Source organism: Pan troglodytes, chromosome 16 (genome assembly GCF_028858775.2).
Source record: "Pan troglodytes isolate AG18354 chromosome 16, NHGRI_mPanTro3-v2.0_pri, whole genome shotgun sequence".
Classification (NCBI taxonomy): Eukaryota; Metazoa; Chordata; class Mammalia; order Primates; family Hominidae; genus Pan; species Pan troglodytes.
The window spans coordinates 8,012,575-8,027,475 of NC_072414.2; the positions used below are offsets into that span (position 1 = coordinate 8,012,575).

The 14,901-nt window shown below is 40.4% G+C and overlaps 1 protein-coding gene across 5 annotated transcripts in view; it reads right to left on the minus strand.

The window, feature by feature from the left end:
• GABRG3 (gamma-aminobutyric acid type A receptor subunit gamma3) overlaps positions 1-14,901 on the minus strand; it is a 566,182-nt gene that overhangs the window by 50,784 nt on the left and 500,497 nt on the right. For all 5 annotated transcript variants that reach the window (XM_009428671.4, XM_054666870.2, XM_063794054.1 and 2 more), the window contains one exon: positions 10,390-10,527. In XM_009428671.4, coding sequence (XP_009426946.2) covers positions 10,390-10,527 — 138 coding nt within the window. The remainder of the gene's footprint in view (positions 1-10,389; positions 10,528-14,901) is intronic.

Genomic DNA, 14,901 nt, shown 5'->3' on the forward strand with positions numbered 1-14,901 from the left:
GGCTTGCATGCTTCCACCCAGACCAGCGTGAGCATCTCAGCAGCACAGCAAGGAAGGAGGGCATGAGAGCACCCCTGCCAAGGGCCAGGTGCTTGCAAAACGACTGCATTCCTGCATTCCTCTCATGCGTGGTGTTCTGATAAGTGGAGTGAGTCTCCTCCTGGTTTAGAGCAAATCAAAAGGAGAAGGTGAACTACTAAGTCCAATGTAGTATGACTCCGATGACAGACATCTTCAATGGCCACAGAAATGCGGCAAGAGCAGTGTGAGGGGGGGTGGTGGTGGGGGTGGTGGCAGGACAAGGGCCACACGTGGGGCCACACAATTCCCATGCTCCTGTCTCTGTCAGTTGTTTAGCAAATGAGTCTAAAAGATAAATATATCTTTATTTGTTATGGAGAGCGAAGTGGGAACCGAGCAACATCCGAAGAGCAGTGCTGTTGTCCAGGGAAAGTTGGGGTCTGGAAGGAACTATTTTGGGTACACTCAAAATTTCCTGCACAGAAGTGTCTGATCAGTGACAACCAGTTGAAATAGAACCAGTAAGAAAAGTTGCATTGGACAAAGAGGAAACGCACCCAGGTTATCTAATTGATGGCTACTGTGATAATAATGGTAGAGAGAGATTGACCCTGGCTGGCAAAAGCTTCGTTATCTCAGGAAACAGGCCTGCATTTCTTCAGATTCTGTGTTGACTAAGATGGAAAATGGACGTCTGGCCAAGAGTCTTCAGGTGAGCTAGATGGACATTACCTATGTAAGCTCCTGACTCCCCAGGGGACTCCTAAGGAATCAATTCCCCACCTAGGCAGCCAGCCTCCAAATAGGTCCACAGCATCCCTTGTCTGCACAGAAGCAGTGTGGACTTTTAAAATCTGAATCCTGCTGAAAGCACTCAGTATTTTCATAGAAAACGAATTTGTGGTAAGCTACATGCCTGTGTGAGTTTATAAAAATAAATATCAACCAACTAAAATCAATCTGCTCTGCCCCTTTCAAAAATTTTGGTTCATATATTTGTATCCATATGGCAAAACTAGGCTTATCTGAAAAGTACATAAATGGTGTTGGGAAAACTGGCTAGCCATAAGCAGAAAACTGAAAATAGACCCCTTCCTTACACCTTATACAAGAATTAACTCAAGATACATTAAAGATTTAAGCATAAGACCTAAAACCATACAAACCCTAGAAGAAAACCTAGGAAATACCATTCAGGACATAGGCATGGGCAAAGACTTCATGACTAAAACACCAAAAGCAATGGCAACAAAAGCCAAAATTGACAAATGGGATCTAATTAAACTAAAGAGCTTCTGCACAGCAAAAGAAACTATCATCAGAATGAACAGGTGACCTACAGAATGGGAGGAAATTTTTGCAATCTATCCATCTGACAGAGGGCTAATATCCAGAATCTACAAAGAACTTAAATTTACAGGAATAAAACAAACAACCCCATCAAAAAGTAGGTGAAGGATATGAACAGACACTTCCCAAAAGAAGACATTTATGCAGCCAACAAACACGAAAAAAAGCTCATCATCACTGGTCATTAGAGAAATGCAAATCAAGACCGCAATGAGATACCCTCTCATGTCAGTTAGAATAGTGATCATTAAAAAGTCAGGAAACAACAGATGCTGGTGAGGATGTGGAGAAATAGGAAAGCTTTTACACTATTGGTGGGAGTGTAAATTAGTTCAATCATTGTGGAAGGCTGTGGTGATTCCTCAAGGATCCAGAACCAGAAATACCATTTGACCCAGCAATCCCGTAACTGGGTATATACCCAAAGGATTATAAATCATTCTACTATAAAGACACAAGCACACGTATGTTTATTGCAGCACAGTTCACAATAGCAAAGACTTGGAACCAACCCAAATGCCCATCAATGATAGACTGGATAAAGAAAATGTGGCACATATACACCATGGAATACTATGCAGCCATAAAAAAGGATGAGTTCATGTCCTTTGCAGGGACATGGATGAAGCTGGAAACCATCATTCTCAGCAAACTAGCATAAGAACGGAAAACCAAACACTGCATGTTCTCACTCATAAGTGGGAGTTGAACAATGAGAACACATGGACACAGGGCGGGGAACATCACACACCAGAGCCTGTCGGGGGGTGGGGGGATGGGGGAGGATAGCATTAGGAGAAATACCTAATGTAGATGACAGGTTGATGGGTGCAGCAAACCACCATGGCACGTGTATACCTATGTAACAAACCTGCAGGTTCTGTACATGTATCCTAGAACTTAAAGTAAAATAAAAAAAAATTTTTAAAGTCCCTTGTTGGATAAATTTTAAATAATGAAACTATTAATACAAACAGGAGTGAAGTGTAGCTACTAAAATATCAAAACAATATCTTCAGTCCTATGTCTCCTTAATGCTTCCATATTAATTTTTCTAAGATGACAACTAAATATTTGCAAAGGGATATATTTATCCTTTAGACTCATTTGCTAAACAAATTAAGGGTCATTTTCTCTTCCAAACATTCAAGTACTTTCTTTGAGCTAATTATTTTGCTAGCTCCCTGGGATACCAACAGGTGGATTCATTGGGAAATGTGTAAAATGAATGCCAGACAATGATTGCTGTCTGCTTTGAAGCTCATTAATCCTCACAAGGTCCTTATCTCTGAGGCCGGCACTAGAATTGTCCTCCCCATTTTGCAGATGAGGAAACTGTGTCTCAGAAGTAAGACAATGCATCCAAGATGACAGACCTTATGAGTGCAGGCCTGGAATTTAAACCCAGGTAGGATGGCTCCAGCATCACATTCTCAACCTCCGTTTTCCAAGTCCTCCTTGGTTACAATCACAGGACAATGCTATGTGCTAAGTGTCACTATGGGGCAAAATCAGGGCATTATGGAAGTAAATGGCTGTCAACCTGTCTTGGCCTTTGAGGGACGTGGGAGGGGCTCCTGAAAATGGCCTCCTGGAGGAATGACATCAATGCTTAAAAGCCCAGGGACTACTAAGTTATCCAGGTGGGCTGGGAGGGTATGGGAGTGTGGCATGAGTGCTTGCTAGGATGTGGGCAGGAACAAGTGCTCCAGGAGCTTCAGCTCAGGCGTCAAGGGCTGTTTGGCTTTTATCCAGTGCAGGTTTCTCCTGGCGCATTCTAGAGTGCTGTGCTCCACAGCTATCTCGAGGCTACAGGACGGCTCGCCCTCGCATTTCATGAACTAAGATACTTTTAAGATTCAGTTTGTAATTTGCGTCATGGGATAGTGGCCTAACTACCTTAAAGGGTTGTAGTGTCATCAAAAAAGCATGTAAAACAATGAGTGTTCCTAAGCATCTTCAGCATGGCGATATTCCAGAGAAACAGTTTCCAGAGCCCTAAATCTCAACAATAATGTACTTTTATAGATAATTTAAAATCATCCTACTCTCTTACGTCATGGTACAGATTTAAGACTTTCCTTCTGATCAAATATGGGAAGCAGTAATATAATTCTACAATGGAAAAATGATGATATAAAATATCATCCACGCCAGGGGATGTACTGTTTGGTGTATACAGTCCAACACTGGATAGATAAATAAAATGTTCTGGAAACTGGGAGTCAGATACAGGAAGTCAAATTAACTCTTTGTGGCCCTGGCATCATGAAAAAGCCACCTGCCTCAGAATGAGAGGGTCTAATGCTAGCTACAGTACATATTGTGTGGACTGCTGAAGGCCACGCCTGAGATCTTGCTGAGACTGGTTCCTCATCTATAAATAAAGGTATTGGCCCATGTCCCACCTTGCTCAAAGTATAGAGCGAGAGCCAAATAAAAACCATAAAATTCTCTTATGTAGAAATATTACTGTCATAATATATTAAATGTTATAATTTATTCAGGTCCCATGGAAGGAGTAATTAATTAAATCTGATTTTAAAAGAACAGACATATTCAGATATGATTTGTATCACAGGATTTCAATTTTCTTAGCAGACAAGCAGTTCATTAGATCAAGAAGAGGTTTTTTCTGCATTTCCCGTCTGAATTAGAGATGGAGGATGACTCACAGTGGGTTTGAAAGATTTTTCACTCAATCTTGTGAACAAAATACTGACGCTATTTTTAAAATTATGACTTTCAAACCCAGACTGATATATTACCCAGATTGCATTCAGAAAAATATGACAAAAAGCCAAGAAGAAACCACTTTTTGAGTTTCTTCTACAAGAGCTATTTAAACATATATTCCTATTTGCATTCAAGATATAAATCTCACTATAGCATCCTGTTGGAGCATGTCTCATTGAATAAAATGCTGGCAGCTGGTTTAGTGGATGATTACTAAAGAAAGACAATGCGTAAATCTCTCAATTCTCCTCACGGGAACTACATTGAGTCAATAATAATCGGCAATATTTGTATATATATATTGCAATTATGTACTTGGCATGTGTTCATTCACCTAAATTCACAATACCCATATAAAGGAGAAGGCAGTTTCCCTCTCACTTATGAGAGGAGTGCGTGGATGGGTCAGAGGAATTGCCCAAGGTCACATAGCAGGTAAGTGGTGCAGATATGTTCAAGCACAGTGTGGTCTGACTCTAGTGCTGGAGCTCCTGCCCCCTGTGCTCCCTCCCTCCCAGTGGGCACTGCCGGAGGAAATATATGTATTTTTTAATTAGCTGGAGTGTTAAACACACAGTATCAAAAACTTCATATACAGAATACTTTTTTTGAGTTTGGAGAATTACTTACAGAAGCTTCTACACGTAAAGACTGAATCAACTTCAAAAACATCAGATGTCCACATCAAGCCATGTGGCTTTTGCCATAGCCATGCGAGAGCAGCCTTTCTCCTGATTGTTTTGACTATAATAACTAGTCTCTGGGGAAGCCTATTTGTGGTCTTATAATAAACCAGGCACCAGAGGGAAAGCTCCTAGTGCAATTAATCTGGAGCCCCAGGCTTCTTCCTTGATCTCTTCCTCTGACGTCAGGGAGCCTTTGCCAGGATCACTTCCACTACAAAGTCGCTTCTAAGCGTGCTCTGAGCCTGACCTAAGCACCCTTCAGTTTGCCGTAAGTATGCCCACTGCAAAGCGGCCTTCACATTTCCAGTCCTATCTCACAAAACCTGCTGTGGGTAAGAAAAAAACGCTGCGCATTCTACCCAAATTATTTTAGACAACTGGACTCAGGTTCAAATAGGCATTATGGGCAGCCTTGATATGGCAAAGATATGGATTAACCTGCAAATGTCATAAAGGTTTTACACAAAGGAGAGAAGCAGCTTGCTATAGAGATCATAGAGCCAATCTCTTTCTCTCTTCCTGTTTTTCTTTAGCCTGAAAACATCACTATTTCACCATTATTTTTATTGGCTTTTTAATAGAAAATTCTGTTTCTTTTCACATTTGGAATTCCATTGTCTTCTGGTTGCCATGATTTCTGGTAAAAAGTCAGATACCTGTGTTATTTTTGGGTTTTGATCATTTGGCAACAGTGCACTTTTTTGTATGAAAATCTGTAATAAAAAAATTTATTATCCTTCAGGGGGAGCCCATCATTCTCTTTTCCAGGCCAAAGATTGGGACTAATCACCTTAATGCCATCAGGGGCTGGGGTGACTGAAGGCTGAGCTGTAGTTTGCCAGGTTTTTCAGTCATTTTGCACTTGCTGTACAGATAACTCCAGGGGCTCTAGCTCCAGTGGCATGTTCACCGTGACGCCCCCTCCTGGTGCAACCTCAGTGATGCTCTTTCCTTATCTTGCCCTCCCTGATAGAGTCTGCTTTTCAGACCCTTTCTCCTTGTTTTCTTCACTTTCTTCTTTTCACAGTTTTGAAATTCAGAAAATGTCTGGAGTATAGAGTCCATTTGCCTTTCCTTCCTTTCTCTCTGAGATAATGGCTCATAGGTATTTTAATTATTGACTTTCACTGATGCGCCAACCCAAGAGGATAACTTTCCATAGCCATCTTCTTTCCAGACTCGTAAGGTGGATTTTCATCGCATCATATGCAGGGCACATAGGATCACCATCTATAATCACTGACCATGTTCACCGATCACGTGGCCAAGTGGTGTTCACCAGACATTATCCCCTGTACATGTCCTTCCTTTGTCTCCTCCTGCGCTCTTTGGAAGAAAGTCACCAGGTGCAGCCCACAATTAAAGAGTGGGGGCTATGCCCTACCTCCTTGAGGGAATAACATCCACATAAATCATGTGAAATTCTGCATGGGGGATTTATCTGTGTTCTCCCATGTTTGTATGTATTTATTCAATCATTTATTTGCATCAATGTGGCCTCATGGATATTTATTTTATTCTTGGGTTATAATCCAATACTACTGTATTTATCTTGCTGCTCACATTTTTAGCTTTGACCATTGTGATATCTTTTAGTTGGCGTCTGTTGATATAGCCCCATGATTTTGTGTGTAGGCGGGTGGGTGTGAGGTGAGTGTTTAGCATGTCTTAGTTTCTGGAACTGCAAGATTCTCTAGGCTCATCTTGTATATTCACTGCTGCAGCCTCACAATCTGCCACTTCTCCAAGGAGCCCTGGTTCCTTTAATTGGAGAATGATATTAGAAACCAAGATCTGGGCACTAAGGGTACTTATTGCTCCTGCAGTGTTGTTGCTCCTAGGACTTCTCAGCTGACAGAGCAGGAAATATACGTGTGTATATCAACTCATACATGTATGCATATCCATATATATTTAGCTTCTTTTTAATTAATAACATTTAATGAAAACCAAAGCTGAACATCTTGCCATCAGCCTGTTTCCGATAATTCCAAGGTACACTTCCTTGAATTCGCTGCAGGTTATTCTCAGTGTTGGTAAGCCTACAGATATTTTAAATTATCAGAATAAAAAAATGTAGGAGGTTTACTTATTGCAATTGGTAGATAGATATAGATATATAGAAGAGATAACAAAAAGTCTCTGATTTGCTGGGCGCAGTGGCTCACACCTGTAATCCCAGCACTTTGGGAGGGCCAGATGGGTGGACCACCTGAGGTCAGGAGTTCGAGACCAGCCTGGTCAACATGGTGAAACTGTGTCTCTACTAAAAATACAAAAAATTAGCCAGGCGTGGTGGCAGGAGCCTGTAATCCCAGCTACTCGAGAGGCTGAGGCAGGAGAATTGCTTGAACCTAGGAGGTGGAGGTCGCAGTGAGTCGAGATCGTGCCATTGCACTCCAGCATGGGTAGCAAGAGTGAAACTCCGTCTCAAAAAAAAGAAAAAAACGTATCTGATTTTTATTATGCATGGTGGCCTTTGGCTAGTGCAAGGGAAAGGTCAGCTGCAATTGTCCTTGGAGAATAGCTGAGGAAGGCATAAAGACGGCAGAGAGACTGTTCAAGACCATCAGTAACATAACAAAGCACACTGCTGTGCCAGTCAGAAGTCTTAGTAGACTAAGCTGTGATCCCATTTGAATGTGATTTCTATACCATCCACCAGCCGTACTCATTAAGTTAGCCTAGCCCAATGCCTTCCAAACTTCATCATCATCAGATTCACCCGGAGGGGGAACACTGACACCTGCAAGGAAGTCCAAGTAAAAAGGATGCGTCTGGGACAAGAGAACGTCTCATTTCCCAGTGCAATTGAAATGCCACTCCTCATAAAGTGCTAAACTTTCTGGGTTACTGCCACGGGTTAAATTGTATTCACCTGAAGATGTTAGAGTCCTAACCCACAGTACGTGTGAACATGACCTTATCTGGAAATAGAGACTTTGAAAATGGTTAAGTTGAGGTCATGAAGGCAGGCTAATCCAATATGACTGGTGTTTCTATAGAAAGAGGAAATGCAGATACAGGGATCAACACCTCCAGGGAGAAGACAATAGAACAGAATTCACTTCCTTGAATTTGCTGCAGGTTAGAAGGACATGGAAAGAATACTACCTGCAAGCCGACGAGAGAGGCCTGGAGCAGATCCTTCCTTCACGGCACTCGGAAGATGCCAAGCCTGCCATCTTGATTTTAGACTTCCAGCCTCCAGAACTGAGAGACAACACGTTGTTTCTGTTGTTTGAGCCACACAGTTGGTAGAACTGTTAAAGTAGCTCCAGGAAACTAATTCAGTGACTAATGTTTTTGAACAGTCTTTGTGCATTTTAAATAAACATATTTAATATATTACATCCAAGTCTCAGAATGTCATAAATAATATTTTTGATATTTATGTTATCCCAATAGAGAAAAATGGGTCCAGTCAAATAAATGCAGCTGTTTAGGGCTGTGCCCAAAGCATGGCGGGGCCAGAGTGGCCACAGTGAGAAGATGGTGGGAGGCGAGAATGGACAGAGACCACCTCACAGGGCCTGGACTCGGCAATGCACCTGCAGGCTTCACATCTCTTTCTCCTGATTCTGAGGTTTCCCAAAGTGTTTCCATTTCACAGATAAGTTCCCTAGTAGAATTATTTACATAAGCTTGAAAACTTGGCACAATCATATCCATCCTTTTCAAACTTTACAACGACTTGTGAGAACCAAGTAGACAGTGTTGCAAATGCTTTAGTCTTCTTGGAAAAAAGGGGATTATGTAAGTAAGTGTGTTACTGCCATAGTCATAATGTTGAGTTAGGAGATTGAGAAACAAGGAATAACATTTGCCTATAAAAAGGCATTTATCTGAGAGGGATCCTTTAAAATGCCAACACAGTCCCATGAGTGATCCTCCACATTGTGAAAATGTCAATCACATTTAGCAAGCAATGGTGTTTCATGAATATTCATTAAACAGTGAACTGTTGACACCTGAATTGATGCTGGATATGGCCTGAAAAGCACACATGCAACAACACACCCCAGCTGCAGGCAGGGCATGACTTCTCATGCTTGTGGGCTACAGCCACCATGCGTCCGTCACGAGCATATGAAATGGGATTTTTTTTATTATCCAAAGGACATTTTCCTTACAAATGTAATTATACAAAAGATTGAATATGGTTGTAAAACTTATTAAAAATATGACTTTAGAGATCGATTATAATTTCGTTAAGAGCCACAGTAACACCTAGCACAAGAATTGTTCAGACTGTTGCCTCAAATCTGTTGTCTCCTTCTATTTGCCACTTTTCTGAGCTAGTATTTGCTTGCAATCAGTTTCAAAATTCCCTGAGTTAGTTGGGTTCAGCTTAACTTTGCATTTCCTTTTGTTTTGAGAACACCAGGAAAGGCCTTTGGGATTTAAATGCTAGAGCAGTCCTCCCTGCTGCTTGGTGACTCCCTTCAGGCGGCCTTAGACCCCAAAGGTCTGCTGGTACATTGCAGCCTCTAAGACAGGGAATTACATTACTAAGGTAGGTGCCTCTTAATTGGGAGCAAGCATCCCAAAACGTTTCCCTTTGCGCTGCCTCCACAGTTCATTTAAATAAATTGTGGTGTTCCATTATTTAACATCGTCATTGTTTAATATTTAAACACAGATCCCATTTCTCAAATTTTCTACCATGACACTCATAGAGAATCTTTTGTTTTTCTCCCTTAATCAGGTAACTTTTTCAGGACTTTTCTTGATGTGTCAATAGCTCTCTATTTTACAGTTGTACCAAGAATTAAGACTGGGCTTTAAAGATATTTACAATTAATTCTCAAAACTGGCATCTTAATCTAGTCACCCATAAAATAAATTATTAGATAATTTTAAGACCCAACAAATTCTTCATACTAACAAATAATATCAGTAGAAAAGCTGACTCTACCCCCACCTGCACCCCACACCCTACCAAAAGAAAATCAGTTGTGAAATAGTGGACCCTAGGAATAATTAAATACCCAAAGCAAAAAACAACATAAGACATAAGACAAAAAGCAAAACAAAACACATTCACATATATTCATAGGCAGAACAACTCTTTTTATTTAATTACAGGATTTTGAATATGCATATAATGATCACTTCATAAAATCAAATTGGTGGGTAATTATTTTCAATCGTTGAAAAAGAAACTCAAAGATAAAACTTAGAGTAAATAAAAGCAATCGAAACTCAAAGGACATATCACACCAGCTTCTTTTATGTGTGGATTCTCAATAATATTTGATTCTTCTTATGTATGTGGAAATTTGCAGAACTCTCCCCATCAGCAAAATTGGTTTATGTAAATATGGTCAGTAATGAGTTAGGTTAAGTTTATAGCTAGGTTTATAGACATTATGCAAACACAGCGTGGATTCAAAAATATGAATTATTTCTAACATCCCTCTCCCATACCAATTAAAACATGAAAACATAGTTTCACTTTGAATCACTTGTTTGGTCTCAAATATCACGTATGTATCATGGTTGCCCAAAAGGCTTGTACATTAAGGATATGACTACATATGGCCTTAGGCCTCTCTGGCTTTTGAGAGCTGTGCCTCTTTCAGTAAATTCCTACCTGCAGACGTTGTCACGATTTCTGTGGTGTTTCTGAGGCCCATGAAGTCAAACTGATAAAGCCGCCATGATTTCTGGTCAGCTGCCTCCACTGAATTTTTTCTCCATCTATAAATCATTTCTTCTTTGGGATAGCCATCTAAAAACACAGAGCAAACATTAGCACTTGAAGGTACACATTTATAAATCATTAAAGTGAAAATTATAATTCTGATCAATGAATTATAGGAGTTAGGAGTTAAACTTTTAGGCCATATGTGCTCTCTCAATTTTCCTCCAAGACACAGAAACTTGAAAAATGAATGGCTAAATGCCACCTAATCCAGCTGTAGATCTTCACAAATGGCCAGGCGCTCCACTGCATAGGCCTGGCCACTGACAACACACAGGGAGTGGTGTCTTCATTTCTTTAACCTTGGAGAGCCGCAGCTGCCGTCGGCCTTCGAGGAGTGGAGGTGCTTGTCAACGGCTCCCAGACTCTGAGTCCTCGCCATGCAGATCTAACTACATGGCCCATGCCCACACACCTTCCATCCTTCCCCAAAATGTAGTCCATCCAGATCTCAGGAAAGAGGAGCTCACTAAGGTAATCACTCCAGGATTCGATAGACCCTTTCTCCTATCAGTCTTCAGCTTTGATAGGTGAATGTTGACCTGCTTCAGGGACCCCTTCTCATGTGGTTAATTATTCCAGGAAGGGTAAGCCTGGTGTTTCTGCTGCCTGGGACCCAGGTTGGTGACTGCCTAGATCATGACGTCAGGCAGGTGCTCTGTCCCGCTCCTGCGGGCACTGCACCAGGGCTCCCTGGCTCCCTGAGCCAGAGCTGGCTATTTGCCAGATGCCTGCTTTTCTGCCTGCAACTGTACTCCTGGATTCCCCATTTCTGAACCATGCTTGGAACAACACCATCCCCTCTCTGCTGGAGCTCTTTGACCTGGTGCACCTGCTCTCTTTTTACTGCCTGATCTGCAGGCTCTGCAGCTCTGTCTGCCTCACAGGGCATGCCCTACTCTCAAGAACAGGTCTAGGCCTTATGTCATTGGCAACACGTGACAGCATTGGCATTCTCAGCCTTCATTGATTCATACAGACACTGATGGCATGACTCTGGAAGAAATGTATGCACCATCTTGATGAGTTATGCTGAATACTAAAAGCACTGCCTTAGTGCACACATATGTATGCAAACATATTAATAAAGTGGTTGAAATGTGCTGATTAAACATTTAAATCAGTTTGCAAAATTCTTAGAGGCAATCTGCCTTCTTCATTTTTTTCCCTCTCTGCCTGACATTGCTGGCTTGGCTCCACCATTGAAAGACTAAAATAAAGCACAGGCACAGGCATGCCCTGCTTTCTGATTGTGGGTTGCCCGGCGAAATTATTGTCAACACAGCAGGGATACATGCTCTCCCTTAACTTGAAAATGCTAAGCTCAAGGGACCCAGAGCCGGTCTGAAGCATTTCTATGAAGGAATCAAACACTGTCCTTGGCCATTGGCCATGTCCCAATTGCTTCCTATCCCCATAATTACAAAAGGTGCTCTATGCTACAATTCTTCCTTTTTAACTTTGTTTTTAAATCACCTTTATTTGAGACATAATGCACATACATAAAATTCACACATTTAATGTGCCCAAATCAGGGTTTTTTTTTCACATATTCTCTGAATGGTGGAACCATCACCCCAATCTAATTTTAGAATATTTTCATCACCAAAATGAACCACCTGACCAAGTAGTGGTCACTCCCCTTTTCCCCCCTTTTCCTGCCCACATCCACCACCCATCTCACCTAGTCCTAGGCAGTCACTTATATATTGTCTGTCACTATAGTTTGGTCTATTCTGGACATTTTATATAAATGGGATCATACGATATGTGACCTTCTGTAAATAGCTTATTTCGCTTAGCATAATGTGTTCAAAATTCACTCCTATCGTAGCACACATCAGTACTCCATTCTCATTTATTGCCAAATAACATTTTATTGTACAGATATACCATATTTTGTTTATCCATTCATCAGTTGATAGATCTCTTGGTTGAGTCCATTTTTTCACGATTATGAATGTTGTTATGGGCATTTGTATACAGGATTTTGTGTTGATATATGTTTTCGGTTCTCTTGGTTATACACCTAGGAGTAGAATTGTTGAGTCTGGGTAACTACATTTAACATATTGAGGAACTGCCAGATTGTCTTCCAAAGTGGCTGGAACATAAAATTCTATAGCAATGTACAAGGGTTTCAATTTCTCCATATCCTCTGCAACACTTGTTAGTTTCTGTCTTTTTAGTGATAACAATTGTAGCAGGTGTGACGTGGCATATCATCATTGTTTGATTTGTATTTCTCCAATGACTGATAATACTGAACATATTCTCATGCTTTTGTTGGCCATATGTATGTTTTCTTTGCTGAGGTGTTTGTTGAGATCTTTTGCTGATTTTTTAATTGGGTTGTTTTTATATTGTTGAGTTTTAAGAGTTATTTGTATATTTTGGGTACAAGTCCTTTATCAGATATATGTTTTAAAATATTTTCTCCCTTTCTGTGGTTCATCTTTTCTTTTGAAGTGACTGGAATTTTTTTATTGTGGTAATATACACATAATGTAAAGTGTATCATTTGAATCATTTTTGAGGGCACAATTTGGCGGCATAAAGTACATTCGCAATGGCGCATCCATCTCCAGAATTCCTTTTCTTTCTTTCTTTTTTTTTTTTTCTTTTTTTTTTTGTGACATGGAGTCTCCCTCTGTCACCCAGGCTGTGGAGTGCAGTGGTGCGATCTCAGCTCACTGCAAGCTCCGCCTCCGGGTTCACGCCATTCTCCTGCCTCAGCCTCTTGAGTAGCTGGGACTACAGGCACCTGCCACCATGCCCAGCTAATTTTTATCTTTTGTATTTTTGGTAGAGACGGGGTTTCACCATGTTAGCCAGGATGGTCTTGATCTCCTGACCTTGTGATCTGCCCGCCTTGGTCTTCCAAAGTGCTGGGATTACAGGTGTGAACCACTGTGCCCGGCCTCCTTTTCTTTTTAATAGAATTTATTTTCGAGTGTACTTCTAGGTTCACAGCAAAACTGAGTGGAAAGTTCAGAGATTTCATGTATACCCCCTGCCCCACACATGCACAGCCTCCTCCATTGTCAATATCCTGCTGCAGAATGGTACATTGGTTACAATTGATTAATCATGTCGTTATTACTAAGAGTCCATAGTTTACCTTAGGGTTTCCTTTTGGTGTTGCACGTTCTATGGGTTTGGACAAATGAATAATGACATGTATCCACCACTGCAGTATTGTACAGAGTATCTTTCCTGCCCTACAAATCCCCTGTGCTCCACCTATTCAACCCTCCCTCCAACCCTTCCCTGCAGCAAATACTGATCCTTTTACTGTCTCCATGGTTTTTCTTTTCTAGACTGTCTTAAGGTTGGACTCATATAGTATGTAGCTATTTCAGGTTTGCTTATTAGTAATATGCATTTAATTTTTTCCCTGTCTTCATGGCTTAATAGCTCATTTCATTTTAGTGCTGAATAATTTCCATTATCTAGATGTATTGCATTTTATTTATTAATTCACCTACTGAAAGCCATCTTGGTTGCTTCTACATTTGGGCAATTATGAATAAAGCTGCTACAAACATACAGGTGCAAGTTTTTGTGTGGATGTGACTTGTCTTTTGATTTTTCCTTCGTTTTTGAGGAAAATTTTGCTAGAAATATAATTATTTGTTGACAGTCATTTCTTCCAACACTCTGAAGGCATGATCTAATATTCTTAATGGCTTCCATGGTTTCTCATTAGAAATCTGCTGCTAATCATATTGTGACTCACCTGTAAGTAAATATTGCTTTTCTCTTGCTGTTTTCAAAATGTTCTCTTTGTCTTTAACATTGTTAGTTTGACTATGATGTGTACAGATGTCAATCTCATTAAGTTCATTGGGATTTGTTGACATTCTTAGATGTATAAATGAATTGTTTTGTCAAATTTTTGGCCACTACTTTTTCAAGTAATTTTGCCCCTGCTTCTCTTCTCCTCTCCTCTGAGATTCCCATTATGTGTTTGTTGGCATTCTTCATGATGTGCCACAGGTATATTCATTTCTGTATATTTTTCTTCATTCATTTTTCATTTTGTTCCACTCACTGGATAATCTCCATTGGTCTATCTTCAAGTTTGCTGAGTCTTTCTTCTTTATACTAAGATCTGTTATTATGTCAACCCAGTGATTTTTTTTTATTGCAGTCATTGTACTTTTCAACTCTAGAATTTCTACTGGGTTCTTTTTAACAATTTCTACCTTTTCACTGATATTGTCTATTTGGTGATATCTAGTTGTCATACTTTCCTCTGATTTTTTTAAGGCACGATTTCCTTAAGTTCTTTACACACATTTTTAAAGTGTTTGTCTGATACATTCAATATCTAGAATTCTCCAATGATAGTTTCTATTAATAGCTTTTTCCTTTGTGTGTGGCATGCTTTTCTGTGTC